We start from the raw sequence: 17,262 nt of genomic DNA on the forward strand, positions 1-17,262 counted from the left end.
AAGTGTCACATGATCCTTCAGAAATCACTTTAATATACTGATTTGCTGCTCAAGAAACATTTCTTATTTTTTATCAATGTTGAAAAGAGTTTAATATTTTTGTGGAAACCATGATGCAGTTATTAGTATTCATTGATGAATACAAATTTCAAAAGAACAGCAATCATTTGAAAAATAAATCTTTTATAACATTATAAATTACTTTACTGTCACTTTTGACCAATTTAATGTGCCCTTGCTGAATAGAAGGTATTTATTTTGAAATAATATAATTAACCCTATTTACTCCAATCGTGATGGATGGATGGATTTATTTATATAAAGTATACACGTGGATAGCATGATTTAGCATGATAATACAGTGTTGAGTGTCAGTGTTACTGATTAAGGCTTCCATCAGCCTTGTGTTCACTTTTCTGAACACACTGATAAGTCCCGGGTCTAAATGTCAATGTGAATTATTTAATAGAAAACATATCTTATTACAGTGGTCTGCCTTGTGAGCTGAACGATCACTGTGTCTCTGATTAACTCGATAACTGAATTATTTCTTTATTTAACCTAGTACTTTAGTCCACACTGTCCTTGTTACACACATTATCTTACAGGTACACATGAACGGTATTTAAACGCTCTGTATAATCATTTTGTTTGTTTGTGAACATATAGGCAAAGTAAGCACAGAAATATATAAATGGGGATAGTTTGTCATTGTTTGAAGACATTTGTGGCTGTACTAACCCTAACATTATAGTAGTAGTCACAGATATCTTTTTTTTTTTCAAAATGAAAGTATGAATTATGTTTATTGTTTAAGCTAATAATCTTATATTTCTGCATCCATAGCTATTGTATTTGGATTCCGATGATTTGCGTTCATGTCAGAACGCGACTCCTCTGCGGTCCTCGGTCACTCCTTCGAAGAAGGTGGACGTGGACCGCACCATCATGCCCGATGGCACCATTGTCACTACTGTAACCACCATCCAGTCACGACTTAAACTGGACCACAAGCTAGGTAAAGGCCAACTTACGCTGGAATACTGAGAAAACATATGCCGTTCTGTCTGCATCATCCAGTACCACAGAAGTGACTTGGCAGTTTCACCCTATCCTGTTTCTTCCTCTGTAACTGCAGGAGGAGACTCTCCGTCTAGGTCTCCCTCAAAGGTGGAGGTGACTGAAAAGACTCCCAGTGTGCTCACAAACAGCTTGCAGAGCAGCACAAGTGCCAGTCCAACCCCCAGCAGTGAGCTCCACATTAAGATTAGCATTTTAAGATGATTCATTTACAAATCAATTACATTGTTTAAACTAATACATTTTTAGTTTACTGTGTGATTTGTATATGTACATTTCTGAAATGCATAACTTATACAGTTACCTCTTATAACAGATCAATCTAAATTGTAATGTGGACTCTTGTGGACATTTTCTGTAAAGCTGCTTTGAAATATTATATATATATATATATATATATATATATATATATATATATATATATATATATATATATATATATATATATATATATACATATTGTGAAAAATGTTATACAAATAACTATGAATTGAATCATTCAAACTACCATTCAGAAGTTTGGGGTTAGCAAGATTTTATTTATGTATGTATTTATTTGAAAGGACACATTAAATAGATGAAAAGAGACAGTAAAAAACGTTTATAATGTTATAAAAGATTTCAAATTATTGCTGTTCTTTGAACTTTCTGGTAATCAAAGAATCCTGAACCAAAAAAAAAAAGGTTTTCATAAAAATATTAAGCAGCACAACTGTTTTCAACGTTGATAATCATAATACATTTTTCTTGAGCAGCAAAACAGCATATTAGAATGTTTTCTGAAGGATCATGTGACACTGAAGACTGGAGTAACGAAGCTGAAAATTCAGCTTTTTCAACACAGGAATAAATTGCATTTGAAAATATATTAGAATAAATAAAAAATTTAAATATATTACAATAGAAAAGTTATTTTAAATTGTAATGATATTTCACAATATTATTATTGTTACTGTATTTTTGGTCAAATAAATCCAGCCTTGGTGAGCATAAGTCTTTCAAGAGCTTTTTGGTCTTTCAAAAACATTTATTAAAATGCATAGATTTATTAAATATTACGTAAATCTTTATAATCATGTATTAAATTAAAAGTTAGGGTTCACAAAATAAAGTAACACACATTTATATATTGTAATGTGTATATATATATTTTTTTAAATATGTTTTTGTTAATATTATGAATTTGTTATACATTAAATGTATTATTAATAATAATAATTTTATTTTGTCCATATTATAATACTTTTTGTTAATATTATTTATCGTTTTAGTCTTCTTCGCAGTGCCTTTTGAACAAAATTAGTTGTAAGTTTGTGATCCTGTTGTGTTTGTGTCTGTGTGCTATTCTCTAGCAGAAGGCACCCTCCCTAATGGGCTGGATCCCGTAGCAGAAACGGCCATTCGGCAGCTGACCGAGTCGGCCAGTAAGGTACCCAAGAAAACGCCTACTAAACGCAGCACTCTCATCATATCTGGAGTGTCAAAGGTCAGTCTCACATAAACATCTATGTTACAATAAGACAAGTGTCTAGGGAAACAAGCACAAGAACAGTCTCTTCCCCCAGAGTAATGTTTGTTTGTCATCTCTTTCTTTCACATAATGTCGATGTAACACTCATCAGGACACTTTTTTTTTTTTTTTTTTTTTTACTTATATTTTTATTTAGAGCCACAGCATTACATACAATACAGTATTGCATTGGGTTTTAACATGTTAGTCCATCATGTTCCCACAATATTGACAATTGTTCAAACTTAATTATATTGTACACATAATACAGATAATGAAAACAGATACACCTAGTACAGGGGGAGGACGAAAAATAAAATACAAAATAGAATAAATAAATAAAAATAATGTAGAAAGGCAGAGATGAACACAGGGTAGATATGATAGTATAACTCATGATCACTGGAGTATTAAAGGCATTACAGGAGCCCACCTTTTTAAGAAAACAGTTTTCTGAAGCCATTATGCAAATGTGATTTGTTCCATTTCGTACAACTCCCATTCTTTTTGAATCCAAGCATTGTATGATGGAGGGTCTGGTTTTAACCATCTGCATGTAATACACTTCTTGGCTGCAGCGAGTAAAATTTGTAGTAAATATATTTTAGCTCTACCCTCAAGGCCCTCTGGACGCACACCTAGAAGGGCTATTATGGGTTCTTCTGGGATTTCATAATGGAAGATTTCTTTAAGGGCATCAAATATATCTTTCCAGTAATTTCTTTAATTTTGGACATAACCACAAAATATGGGTGTGGTTGCCAACATGCTGGCCACAATTTCTCCAGCACTTGTCTGAGCAGGATGGATTCCATTTTGCAATTATCTGTGGAGATTGAAAAAATCTGGTTATTATCTTCCATTTGAATCATCAGGACACCTTTTGGCTAGGATTTAATTGCAACATAACATCTATTCTGAAGCACTGAAACATCACATTGAACTAATGGTAACTTCCTTTTAAACATTGTAATCTATAAATTCGTAAATCTAAATGTCATTGCAAGCTCAGTCGTCTCATATCACATATCACTCATAGAACATACTGGCCCTCGCCAGGCTGTCGAAAAGTTTAAAGTTTCAAATTCACTGTCTGAACAAACAGCGTTCACAGAAAGGCTGACAGCAGAGCCGCTTTTGCAAACACACTGCTGAGATGTTGTCTTCCTCAGCTGTGCCTGCAGGACATGTACATGAGAAACACTATGTTAAAACTAATTTTCTGTCCTTCCAACAGGTCCCCATTACTGAGGATGACTCAGCCTTATCAGTGGGCTATGCTGCAGCCATGGACGCAGCCCTACAGGGGGCACATTCTCCCAGTGGACCCCCAAACCACCACGGAGCATCCGCACATCAGGAAGGAGGTGAGACCACACCGTCTGACGCATCAGAGCGACCGTCCGTGGATGACGCGGAGTCAGAGACGGGATCGACCGGAGCGCTTGAGACTCGTAGCCTCAAAGACCACAAAGGTGTAAATTTTTCTGTAATGTCTTTTATGAGTTTATATAGTTTAGCACTTTTCACAATACATATTGTTTCAAAGCAGCTGTCCAGAAAAGGCTTGTTTTAAAAGTTACAATTTAGGAAGTGTTTTGTTATCAGCCAGAGATGTGTGCGTCAAAGTAATGTCAATATGGCAGTAATATACAGCTATAATATAATACGTTATGTGGTTAGTAACGTGGGATAATTCCCCCCAAAATTAAAATGACTTCATCAGTTGCTCTCATGTCGTTCCAAACTCATTTCATTCATCCTCAATACAAATTAGGATATTTTGAATGAAGTTGAGAGAGATTTTTATTTTTATTTTCAACGTGATGATACTTGAACGTTTTGCTCTACAGCGCAAATTACACACACTCATTATCCAAACATTCTTATCTAGTTACTTATTAGAAACATTTAGAAACATCTAGTTAGAAATGTTTTTTAAAATAAACATAATTCTCATTTTCAATATGGGTGTATGTAATCTATGTTGTAGAGCAAAACGTTCAAGTATCATTAAGTTTTATTTTTGCCACAGACCTTATTTCACTCATAAATTGAAAAGCCCTATTAAAAAAATAAATAAAAAAAGCCATAGGAAAATCTCAAGGGAACCAGTGGCGAATTATTCTTAGTTTTGACGTCATCACTGCACCACTCAATAATGATTAAAATATAAGGGTAATATATTTCTTCTTTTTTTTATTTATGTGCATGCATGTTCTGTTTCAGTCGGATTCCTCCGCAGTGGTACCAAGCTACTATTTCGAAGGAAAAACAGAGAAAAAGACCCCAGTTTCAGTCAGTCCCACGAGGATGTCTCCAACCTGGGCAATGACTCCTCCACAGCCTCCTGCTCCTCCACCAGCCGCAAGAAGTCTGGAAGTTTCTCCCGGCGTCTCATCAAACGCTTCTCGTTCCGCTCGTCCAAGACTAAGGGCAAATCGAGCACAGCCAATGGAGGCTCCAGCACTACAGATAACTGAAGGATAAATAGAGAGGAAGGAAGCGTGAGAGAGAAAAAGAGAGACGGTGCAGGCACCAGTCAAATGAGTGTGAAAAGTTATTTATGTTATATACTGATTTTCCACAATCTTTATGGGGTAACGTCATGCTTCAGACCATATTGTACCCAGGAAGCCAGCCTTGCTTTGTTCTCCTGCCTGGAATGTCATCCTTCACCTATGATTACAGCGTTCAGGATCGAAAACGCCATTAAATGCGGTAAATAAAAGGATTTGATCATTTATGGATGCATTGTTAATCTAATTAATTTGGTAAAACCGGGGGAGAGGGGTTGGGGAAAGCTGCTTTGTGGATGATTATGGGCAAACAAACTCGAGAAACTCAAAATGGACGGGAGTGTTATGCGGTTATTGAGCACAAGGGGGCGACATAGATCAGTGACTATTGATGCCTCCAACACTGTCGCTATGTGTTGTTTTTCTTATTTATTTTATTCATAATTTGCACTTTGAATCTTAATCTGATTGTTTACAATGCTGGGGAGCTCTTTTTCTGTCGTTTTTAAAATCATGTTTGTGTATCGTTTACTGTTATCGGCGCTGGTTTATTTCTCCTGAGCCCATTAGAGAGTTAACTTATATGCTAAGACATGCTGTGAGCTTTCTCGTTTTGCTGTTGATATAGCATTTAGATCAAGGGATATTATGCCCTGTTTTCAAATAGTGGTACGTTTGACTTTTATTGTGGCTTAATTATCTTTTATAATGATGTTTTTTTACGTTATTTGTTTTAGAAAACGGAAACGTTCACAAGTTACTGTAGGCATATCTCACTAAATTACGTTTGTGTTTTGGTTGTAAAGTATGAGCCCTTCATATGTCAAAGGGGATACACTACAGGAAAAAAATTGCATTTGTGTATATTTATAAATTCCACATATTATTGAAAATCTACAACCTCTTGAGCTACATCAGGCTGAATCTGCGGTGGAAAAGTGCTTTTTCAGGGTCCACGTGAAAACAAACCTCAGGGGATACTATAAAAAGGTAAAAAAAAATATGCTTAAGTTAGACTATCTATTTTTTATTATTATTATTTTCAGAGATGGCTTCTTGAACAAAATAGACGCTCCCCCACTAACATACAACCCCATTTCCTCTTCTGAAATAATTGAATTGTTTGTTGCAGTAACTGTTAAACTTATCCAGACGAACCTTCGCACGTCTTATTCGTCGTAATATATAGCTTTTATGATAATATTGAACAGAACATTATTATTTTCTAGTAATGTAACCTAGTATTTCGTAGTAGAGGAATAGCCCACACCCTAATGGTTCACACTCAAAATTGTATCATCATTAACCTCGGTTACCATTCACTTTCACTGTATGGCGACCGATGCTGCACGAAATAAGTAACGTTAGAGGTTGAGATGAGAGTGAGTAAATTAACACAAATCTCGTTTTGGGTTAACTATCCCTTTAAGGAATAGCTCCCTTGCCGTATCCCTCCCCCATCCCTGTACCAACCGGTGCATATTTTCAGCATTTGGTAGAATATTATGATAACTTCGAACAATCTAAAATAAAGGCAGTGGGCCGTTTGAGGTATTCTGAGCTTTATATTATTGTGGTTAATTTCATGTTTAATTTATTCTGAATAAATTATTTTTGAAAATCCATTCCTCTTCTTTTTCCCCCTCAAAATGTTCTTACAATGACTTGAAATTGGAAATATTTATATTTACACACCGACACACACACACACACACACACACACACACACACACACACACACACACACACACACACACACACACACACACACACACACACAACAGGGTTTAAACGATAATCAATCATTTCCTTATGATTTTGCGCCAAATTGTTAAAATTCACAGAATAAGGGGTTTGATCATAGACGGTTTGAATTTACCGCCCAAATTTGATTGACAAAACATTAGACCAGCAGTGTCGCAGATCAGAGCCGTACGAACCAATCAGAGGAGTCAATCAGCTCGCGCACATGTAGATGGACTCGGATTGGTTCGTTAGTTTGCGCTGTTTATGCACTTCAGCTTCAAGCCAATAGGAAAGCACATCCGCTCTATAGTTGCTTCTAACAGCCAATCTGGTCTGTTCTTTACTGCGCGTAACCAATCACAATGGTGGGCGGGACCATACAACCCTAGTTCAGTCAGTCCTTAAATACTGCAGCAACTGTTCGGAACGTCTCACTGACTTCTTCTGCAAACGGAGAAAAGAGATATCTTCATCAACATGTCTGGAAGAGGCAAAACCGGTGGAAAAGCCCGCGCTAAGGCAAAAACGCGCAGCTCCCGTGCTGGTCTTCAGTTCCCCGTCGGCCGTGTGCATCGTCTCCTCCGTAAAGGCAACTATGCTGAGAGAGTGGGTGCTGGTGCTCCCGTGTACCTTGCTGCCGTCCTCGAGTACCTCACCGCTGAGATTCTCGAGTTGGCGGGAAACGCTGCAAGAGATAACAAGAAAACTCGTATCATTCCTCGTCATCTTCAGCTGGCCGTCCGTAACGATGAGGAACTGAACAAACTGCTCGGAGGAGTGACCATCGCCCAGGGTGGTGTTCTCCCCAATATCCAGGCCGTCCTTCTGCCCAAGAAAACTGGCCAGGCTGTTGCCAGCTCTGGCAAATCTGGAAAGAAGGGATCTTCCCAGTCACAGGAATATTAAAAGCTACGCTGTTCTAAGCTTAACTCACCCAAAGGCCCTTTTAAGGGCCACCCCACTCGTCCGAAAAGAGCCAATTCCATGTGTCTGAATGTGATGTAACCTGTATTATTGAGATGCATTTTTAAGTATTAAATTGTCTTTTATATAAATATACATTTGTGTTGTGTTTTAAAATGGAATACAGGTTAACGCTTGACATCAACGGGAAAAAGTGTACAACAATGGTATAAATTATTTTTATTCACAGATTTTTTTCTCATGTTTAACGTTATATAGTTAACGTACAGAAAACATTTAACGTTAACATAGCTGGTGGAATGATTTGCTATGGTTAACTCAATTACGTTTAAAAGCCACATTATGGCGTCTTGATATGACAAACAAAACGCATAAATGAAAAATCGATCAACTTTCTTACGCACTTTTTAAACTGAACATTTTGCCAATAGAAATCTTACATGGAGCCCAGTCTTCTGAAGTAACATGTCTCAGCATCTCAATACTTGCTGTGATTGCATATCTTTTGAAGATTGAGGATAGACATACATTTCTATAAAATTGTAAGGATACTAAGTTCTACATTAAAAACTATGGCCAGATGTAAAAGGTACGTTAGCCATTTTAAGCACATAATGTTGTGCTTAAATATGTGGGTCATTGGTAAAGAGTCTGATAATTAGAAGTGGACAACGTGAATTGTCTTCCAGAATTATGTGCCTGAGAGAGGATGGCAGTCAAAACATTAGAAATTTCAGTGTCGTGTGTGTGAACTTGCAGCTGACAGAAAAATTGGTGCTGTCACATTGTTAAACTGGGGTATAGTAGCTGAAGAGACTTAATATATACACCCAATCATGGTTGTATTCAAACTGGAGATTCAGCTATAGATCATACGATTGCGTGTACCGTTTAGCAAGTTAACAGCATATCAAATTTTCATAAACTAGGTCCCAACTAACTCCAGTGCACAAAATGTAAAAAAAAATACATTATCGAGCATCATTAAGTTTTCTGGCTGTTGTGAGAATGTCTTTGGCCCCCTTATTAAGGAGAACATTTGCAAGATCCATCCCCAGTTTTTCAGCAGCATCGAGGGCTGATGATGATATATTGTTGGCAGTGACTGCAACGTGTACACACTCCTGTGCACTCTCACTCACCTGATAGAAAGAAACCAGTTGGAAAAAAGGTTATAATGCTGTAAGATGATTTACTATATAATCATGTAGCATTATGTAAACACTACCATTCAAAGGTTTGGGGTATATGTTTATGAAAAAAAAGTCTCATGCTCTCCAAGGCTATATTTATTTGGTCCAAAATACAGTAAAAACAGTAATATCATTAAAAAAACTGACTACAATTTAAAACAACTATTAAATATTGATAGTATTTTATATTATTTATAATTAAATATTAGTATTTTTTTTCCTGACATTCATTCCTGTGATCATGGCATGGCTAAATTTTCAGCAGCCTTCAGTGCCACATGTTCCTTCAGAAATCATTCTATTATGATGATGATCTGCTGCTCAAGAAACATTTCTTCTTATCAATGTTGAAAACAGTTGTGCTGCTTAATATATTTGTGGAAACTGTGATTACTTTTATTCCCAGAATTCTTTGATGAATAAAAAGAAAAAATACTTTTTGTAACCAATGTAAGTATTAACTGTCACTGATCAATTGAATGCATCCTTGCTGAATAAAAATGTTTTACTGACCACAAACATTTGAATGGTTATATCAGTATATTTGACCCTTACTTTGTTGTCTATTTCCACACACGTCTGCATAGTGTCCTTCAAGCAATCAGCTCCATCCAAACTATAAACTGCTCCAGTCAAATACAACTGCAACAAGGAAAGAGCTGATTTTAATCACAAAACTCATTCAGATTTGTATTGCCATCCATTTACATTGAGTGAAGTAGCATAAAAACATGCTCTTTACCATGGACCCTTTCACTTCTGTATGAACAGCAACAGGCACACTGCAGCCTCCTTCCTGAAAGCAAGACAAAGGAATGAAAAGTATTAAACAGTATTTAAACCCCACAGCTGTATACCCAGGGATATGGTCAATTAGATATGAACCACATCCAATGACAGTTTAGTTCATATGTGTATGTAAGGGAACCCACCAGCTGCTTGAGGAAAGCTCTCTCTGAGATGCACCGCAGCACTGTGTCTGGATGGTGCAGGACAGACACCATTTCCAGAATGTCTCTATCTTGTGCTCTGACTTCCACTGCCAGTGCTCCCTGATCATAAGTCACATTTTATGTTATTTGCTGACTGATATTTCATATAAAAACCGTTCTGCAGGTTAAGTGCCCCATTTCTGGAGTTACATAATGGCTTCACAGGAGTCTGATTACACATGAAGCATTATGTTTTATGTTCATGCAACATACAAAACAATACTGCACTTTTTTGGCTGCAACCATAGACAAATTGTTACACAGGTGTTTCCTTTAATCGTTATAAAGTGCAATAACAGTTGAGCTTGCACCTGCTTCTTTTCTCGCATGAACAACACAATAATAAGTGCAAAGCGTGACGGGTATAAACTGGAAAAATATGCTACTAGTGCACGAATACCTAATGCGGTTTCATAGTTCACAAATGCTTGTGCACACTTGCACACTTACCTGGCCAACTGCATACATGCAATCTTCAGGGCCGAGAATCTGAAATTTATAGAACAGGTTGGTTGGTAGATATGGGTTTTCCCCAGTAATATATTACATTCTTGTTATAAACCCATATCACGTCTCATATGAAATTACTTTTTTTTGTTAGCACTGAATGCGAGTTCATACTCTAAAGTCAATCTGATTCATATCAACTTTGCAAATGGGCCTATACAGATGAAAATACTTTTAACATTAAAGTCAGCATGAAATTAAAATGTATTTCTCTTTTCTAAATGCATGTTTTTGATCTTATTCGGAACTATTCAGGCATTTTTGTCCTTTTGGCTATTGATTATTTTTTATTAAAAAGTTCATAACTCGATCTTCCAGTAAAACGACAGACTTCTCTCTGTTGATGTATGCTGGACTTCTCTAATCATTTCGTGCCTTTCTTACAATTTACTGCAAGCTCGCATTCATATCTGCCTCCATCCTATCAACAATTAAAGGATTGGAGTCCCTGCTCTACAATTTTTTCTTTTTCGTTAATTCATTTCAATTGGATGTATGTTGTGACTAACATACTTGACTGATTCGGTTTTCCCAGCCCATCCGTTTGAGGCCTGCTGCGGCCAGAATGATGGCAGCATAGTCGTCCTTTTCATCCAGCTTCTTTAGGCGGGTGTTTAGGTTCCCTCTCTATAGCAGTATAGTCAAGGAGACAGATTCTAGTACTGTTAAAATGCTGTAGAAACTTGCCGGTATAACAAATACCCAGGAAATACGTGCTTGCTTTGGCAGTCCAACAAAATCAATGATAAAGCTGTTCCCTTTAATAATATATAAACATCCAGAGAGGCAAAAGCAAAAGAAAGTGCAGGATACAATATTTTCAAACTCCAGTTGAGGGAATCGTTTCTTCAGCTGAGCTGCTCTGCGAAGTGAACTTGTGCCAATAACACTGGGGGAAAAAAGAGATTTCAAAATGTTTCTGACAGCTTTGGTTACATAAGTGCATATAGCTGTCAAAACTTGACATCTATGACAGAATGCAGATTTTGAAATCAAATGCCATCGCTATGAATACTGCTGATCTTCCGTTGTTATGTGGGTCATCAATCAAATTCTCTAGAATGGGTGTCTGCACTTTTATTTGGCATGACTTGATTGTTAAAGAACACAGAGCTAACCTCTTCCCTGGCAAGCTGTCCAGAGTAAGTCCAGCATTCTTTGGATGAAGCACCACTGCATCATGGGGATTTTCCCGCCTTCACAAAACAATGAGCAACATATCACACACACAGCTCAAACAGGTTAGCAGTAGGGCTGGGTATTGTTTTCGATTCTTGGATTCGATTTCGATTCTTGAGGCTTCGATTCGATATTGATTTATTAGCTTCGATATCGATTCAATAATAAGTAAATACACAAGTAATTATAGTACCTGAGTATATTTTTAAATAATGTGTGCAGTATCACCAATGTTTAAGAACAAACTGACCCCAGCATGTTTCCTGTCATGGTTTATTTAGCAGAACAAACTGTACAATATTGTACACGTGTTGAATACAAACCACATCTGTAACAAACAGGTGCTTTATTAACACACCTCTAAAGTGCATGTAACTTTAAGTAGTAGAAAGTATATTTCTTTCTTCCAATACATTTAAGTTATAAAAGAATTGTAAACAGAAACACAATGAGCATACTCATAAAAAAATGCGCTTCGTGAGGCACACTCTGTCGTGCACGCGCTACGCGGTTTGGAACTCGCGAGCTCTAGATTTCGGGAGATTTTAACTAATTTGCGTAACGTTACATCAGGGAGACGCGATCAATATGCGGGAGACTCCCGGAGACTTATTGTTGTTCTTATTATCATTTAGGAGGGCTTAGGAACATTTTGGGGTAGCTTCAGCCCCCCTAAAATAGGCCTAACAACGTCCCTGTTTAGTGGTGCAGGCTTTAACATTTTTTTACAGTCTATGGCTTGAACGGAGTACAGTTACTGTCCGTCGTCTTGCTGTTTTGGTAAAGCGCGTCTTGTACAACGCTGAACGCTCTCACTAGAGTGTTGCCCACAGCGCCGCCACTGGCCGGTGGGCTGAATCGATTCATAAGATTTGATGAATCGATATTGATTTGAGAAACAGATAATTGCAATGCATTGATGAATCTATATTTTTACCCAGCCCTAGTTTGCAGACCACCTACAACAGTGCCCTTGATCATTACAAGTCATACATAACATTTATTAAATTAAATGAACTTGAATTAAACAAATAAATTATTAAATAAATACAAATATGTAAATGTGTGAATGTATCAATTGATTTAAATTCAATTATTACTTAATTGTGAAACAAAAATAAATATTTGTCAGGTGTCAAGTGTGTGGTACTTACTGAAGAATGGCTCCAATAGTGAATCCAGTGGGCAATGAGGTAGGTAAATCCTTAAGAGAGTGCACCACAATATCCACTCTAGTGGTGAACAAAACACGTATAAAAAATATTATAAATAATAATACAATAATAAAATAAAATATATTTTAAAAAATCACAAACTCACACATTAGAGGAAAAATGTTGTTCTAATTTCTATTGCATTGTGCTATGCGTCACCATAAAAAAGTTATTTATCACATGCTTAATTAAGGTTTATTACACAAAACACATCCACAAGTCTAAAATAACTGCTTTCACATCCTCTGATGTAGAGTGTTGGTAACCAGCAGAACAGAGGGTGAAGCAGCGGGATACAGTAAATATGAGCAAAACAGTTCTGCTGAAGCAAAATGTCCAAAACTGAGACTGAGATATTTGAAATGTCATATCAATAACACTGAAGGCTTAATAATTACAATCTAAAGCATTTTACAGAATAATGTACTGAACACCAGTCTATGATGTTTTCGAATGAGGGTTTAGAAAGGGGAAACCTGAGAAAATACTTAGCATCAACGTCCTAACACAGTCCTAAGTTTTTGATTAAACTTACTCATTTCTCTCAAGGGCATTTTCCAGCTCTTTGGTGAAGAGGCTCTTTTCGCCAATCTAAGAAAATACATTTAATAGGTTAGAATGGATTTGTACAAGTTGGGCAGCACACAAAAGTTCAAAGGCATTTCTTTTTACAGACACCACGAAACCTAACATACTGTAATTATGACATGTAAAATTCCAGATGGATTTCTACCTTTGATAATGCAGTGTCCAGGATTTTGTCCCCAATTGTCGACATGGCAACTAAAATACATGCACACAAAAAGGTTCAGAGATGAATAGTTGTGCACACTGGCTCCAATTCTGACATCATCACTCATGTCTTTTGACACAGACAGTAGGATTCAGCAGTGGAGCGGTGGTATAGATTACACATTCTCAGCAGAACACAATACCTCTCTGTCCTTAGACAAGCAGTGAGTGCATGGGGACAAGAAAATGAAAAGTTGTGGTTGGTGGTGTGTGTGTGTGTGTGTGTGTGTGTGTGTGTGTGTGTGTGTGTGTGTGTGTGTGTGTGTGTGTGTGTGTGTGTGTGTGTGTGTGTGTGTGTAACATGTCCAGAAGAAAATGCATTTAATTGACAGACACAAGACAAATGCAGCAATACAAGTAAAGTTGATGGAATTCATACAAATTATGCTGTGCAAAATTTCCTCTCTTACCTATCTCTAATTGAACCTCTGGATAAAGCTCTTTCAGTCTGCTGGCCACACTGTCGGTTTGAATGCGAGCCAGCTGAGAGACACAGACATACCCGTTATAGAATATACAAAAATTCATAGTCTCAGCGCAATAAATTTTATCTGAGAGCAGCTCCCTAAACATTTAAAGTCAAAGTCATTATTTAAAGATTATCAGGGTTATTAAGACTTTAAGTAACCTTAGTATGCTGATGCTAAGAAACAAATGTACCAATTTTTATGATTAAATGCTAGCAGTTGCTCCCAGCAATCATTCTGGTGACACTGAGGGCTAGTTTTTATCTGATTAAAGCACGCTAGTTAACACCCATTTCCATTGTGTTATCTACCCTCACTTTTTAACGGTTCCAGACTAGAAAATCTAAATCTATATTCTTCCCATTCAATTTATACTGATATTTTCTCTATTTTTGACTTAACTGACACTGATCATTTAATTTGAGCGCACAATGATGAAAACCCCAATGAAATTCTCCATCTCAAGAGTTGTCAACCTGTACAGACCCAGGGACCCTCAGCAAAACCACAGTGGGGGAAAAAGCTACATTTTTTCAAGGAACACATTATAATACGTGTCATTAAAAACATTGATTTTAATGTACAACTACAATTCTATACATTTAATATCTTGCATAACTTTGTGCAGAAAATACTATCATAGGAAGATGAAAGAATTAATTAATAAATTATTACACAGCATAGCTGAATGACTCTGAACATTACATTACCTGGCTCTTCCTTGTTCCCATCCGAATAACCCGACTGACTTTGCCATCTCCTTCCTGCAAGAACATATTTTGTAAATTTAAAATTTCATAAAAATTCTCACCTCAACTCCTGTAAATAGTAAAATGTGTTTCATCAAACTCTCACTCTAATATACTTGTATGGCCCTTCCATGTTATTTGCGGAAACTTTTACAGTTCAGAACTTCAGGCTGCAGAAGATGATGTGCTGGATCCAAGGCCTTATGAATGACTGAATGAATCAACAACTGCTAGAGAGGATTTTATCCTCTACAGTGTCCTTGCATTCCCTACACCCTGTGTTTCTGGGCAGTGCTGATAAACTAAATGCTCGATGCAGTGCACACAGTTGTGAGTCAGATAAATGTTGCCCGTTCAACCCAGTTTGTCCTTTTTTATTCCGTTGCTTATTCGTACGTTCAAGTTCAGAAAACAGTACAGAGTACGCTATAAGAGGCAAGCTGTAAAGAAGTCACGCTTCTAATAAAAATGTGTCATTTTTATGTGACTTATTCAAATCACGAGGAATTTTGGACTGTACACTTAGAGGAATGTACACTTAGAGGCTTTTATGCTTATTGAGACTCACATGTAGCTAAACTGTAGAAAGAAAGAGATCACTTGTCATCAGAGTAAGAAGTATGACTCAAAAACGTAGATAATTTAATGTAAAAAAAATGTAGATATTTTTTTTAATCAACCTAAAATACATTCACCTATATATATATAGATAGATAGATAGATAGATAGATAGATAGATAGATAGATAGATAGATAGATAGTAACGTCTGAAGAATGACAGACAAGGAAGGCTTTGTTTCTGAACTTTTTACTCAGAAGAACGCAGAACATTTATAACCGAACCGCACCAGCCAGCTCACAATGATCACGTGTCTATGCGCTACAATATATTTCAAAATCTCAGATCCTTATTTCTTGGGTCCACATGTTTCTAGACCCCGCCTACTTCCGAACTCGTCCCTTCCACCAATAGAAAGACAGAACGGTTAAAATGGCAGTTCCCCAAGCCAATAAAACATCACCATTTGCCACTGCGCGTTAAACCATGCAGTTTTTATACTTACTTGACATAAACTAACGTTTCCCGACATCAGCGATCTGTTCCCCGAACTGTATCGTATCGTCAAGATTTTTCAATCATTTGCACAACTGTTTTGGTTGACTGACTTCTAAAATGCCCAACTGCTACAGCAAACTCTGTGTGTGACCCGATTTCTGAGGTGTGACCTATAGAGTTGTGACGTTCGCGAACGAACCGATTCTTTTGAACGGCTCATAAACATGAACGATGGGAGCCGAGTCGCGGCTGGAGGGGAGCCGTTCTTTCTGTGGTTCTTTTTTTCCTATGCGTGTTTAACACAGATGCACACAAATTAGCTCCTCAGTTATAGGAGAAGGGGCGCACCCAGCGCTGGGGTGCTACTAGGGTGAGTACTCCAGTGGAAAAAAACCCTACGTGCCTCTGTCATTGGGTAGGAGCGGAGCCAATGACTTGTGCACGCTGCCGTCACATTCTGTGTGATTTCTTGTGTGATAACAATGTTCTTGTGTGGAAGTGTTAGTGTTTGTAGTAAAAGCTGTTTTGCACAGAAATTCATTGCAGCCGGCTTTGTTTTTGATGTTAATTTGTGAGTAGGTATTGTATGAATAACATAAGTCAACATAGCTTTACACATACTTTGTACTAAAGGTAAATCCAAAATAGTGATGTCACTTTCTAAGCAGAGGGATGTTGTGCAACCCTATGGAATATAGTCCACACATGACAAATGAGGTAATAATCAATATTTCAGAATAATTCAAACTCAGATATTGGTGTGTGATATCTGAGTTTTAATTGTTTGACTACAAATCTCACCTCATCATTCCTCCCAGTGATTATTTCCAGGATAAACTGAGATGCCCCCAAGCTGGCTTCTTAAAACTGACTAAATATTTAAAAAGAGCCAAAAGAGCCGTTCTTTAGAACGGCTCTTTGAAAGGAACGGATCGCCAAGATCCGGATCCACTCAAAGAGCCATAAATCCCATCACTAGTGACCTACACGGGAACGAACGATACTTCCGTCTGCAAGTCTAGAACACATTGGGTTGTAGCTGTGTAGATGTATTCATGCTCGTCACGCTGCGCCACACAGCGCATACTTCAACCCAACAAAAATGATGTCTCAAAGTGTTGTGTAATTAAAAAAAAAAAAATTATATTTTTTGAAAATCATATTTATAAACCAGTTTAATGTAAGAGTCGACTTATTAATGAATTTTGTAATAAAATAAAGTTTTGACTGAGAAATTAGCCTTGTGGGGTGGCTATGTAGTGTAGCTACTACATAAAACTACTGAAATGTAACAAAGTTTTTTTTAAATGTTTTTTTTTTAAGTTTAAATATA

The 17,262-nt window shown here is 37.0% G+C and overlaps 3 protein-coding genes across 7 annotated transcripts in view; 2 read left to right on the forward strand and 1 right to left on the reverse strand.

Moving 5' to 3' along the window:
* Positions 1-6,734, forward strand: part of c2cd2l (c2cd2 like) — a 38,169-nt gene extending 31,435 nt beyond the window's left edge. Inside the window, exons 11-15 of one of the 3 annotated variants that reach the window (XR_013206827.1) lie at positions 847-1,018; positions 1,139-1,249; positions 2,436-2,566; positions 3,828-4,413; positions 4,599-6,734. Coding sequence is in view for 2 of the 3 variants with exons in the window: in XM_077240820.1 (XP_077096935.1) it covers positions 847-1,018; positions 1,139-1,249; positions 2,433-2,566; positions 3,828-4,065; positions 4,820-5,073 (909 nt within the window). In the remaining variant the exon portion in view is untranslated. Of the gene's footprint in view, positions 1-846; positions 1,019-1,138; positions 1,250-2,432; positions 2,567-3,827; positions 4,414-4,598 lie in introns of all 3 variants that reach the window. The other 2 variants (XM_077240820.1, XM_077240821.1) reach the window with 2 other exon arrangements.
* Positions 6,735-7,250: 516 nt separating this feature from the next.
* On the forward strand, positions 7,251-7,914 carry h2ax (H2A.X variant histone). The gene has a single exon (XM_077240841.1). The coding sequence runs from the start codon at positions 7,333-7,335 to the stop codon at positions 7,759-7,761; it is 429 nt and encodes a 142-aa protein (XP_077096956.1). The 5' UTR covers positions 7,251-7,332; the 3' UTR covers positions 7,762-7,914.
* Positions 7,915-7,983: 69 nt separating this feature from the next.
* hmbsa (hydroxymethylbilane synthase a) lies at positions 7,984-16,968 on the reverse strand. 3 transcript variants are annotated; one of them, XM_077240836.1, is made up of 15 exons: positions 16,913-16,968; positions 15,937-16,099; positions 14,834-14,887; positions 14,067-14,139; positions 13,598-13,647; positions 13,400-13,455; positions 12,805-12,882; positions 11,590-11,667; positions 11,285-11,360; positions 10,985-11,098; positions 10,415-10,453; positions 9,905-10,024; positions 9,715-9,768; positions 9,528-9,614; positions 7,984-8,921 (listed from the first exon to the last, which is right to left on the reverse strand). In XM_077240836.1, exons 2-15 carry the CDS (start codon positions 15,961-15,963, stop codon positions 8,751-8,753), a joined length of 1,077 nt encoding a protein of 358 aa, XP_077096951.1. In that variant the 5' UTR covers positions 15,964-16,099; positions 16,913-16,968; the 3' UTR covers positions 7,984-8,750. The 3 variants fall into 3 exon arrangements, with proteins under 3 accessions (XP_077096951.1, XP_077096953.1, XP_077096952.1); XM_077240838.1 differs by lacking the exon at positions 16,913-16,968 and having other exon boundaries at positions 14,979-16,230; XM_077240837.1 differs by lacking the exon at positions 16,913-16,968 and having other exon boundaries at positions 15,937-16,126.
* Between the last annotated feature and the right edge of the window lie 294 nt (positions 16,969-17,262).

This window comes from Siphateles boraxobius, unplaced genomic scaffold, assembly GCF_051911475.1.
Source record: "Siphateles boraxobius isolate OS27281-9 unplaced genomic scaffold, OSU_SipBor_1 24, whole genome shotgun sequence".
NCBI classification, from domain to species: Eukaryota; Metazoa; Chordata; class Actinopteri; order Cypriniformes; family Leuciscidae; genus Siphateles; species Siphateles boraxobius.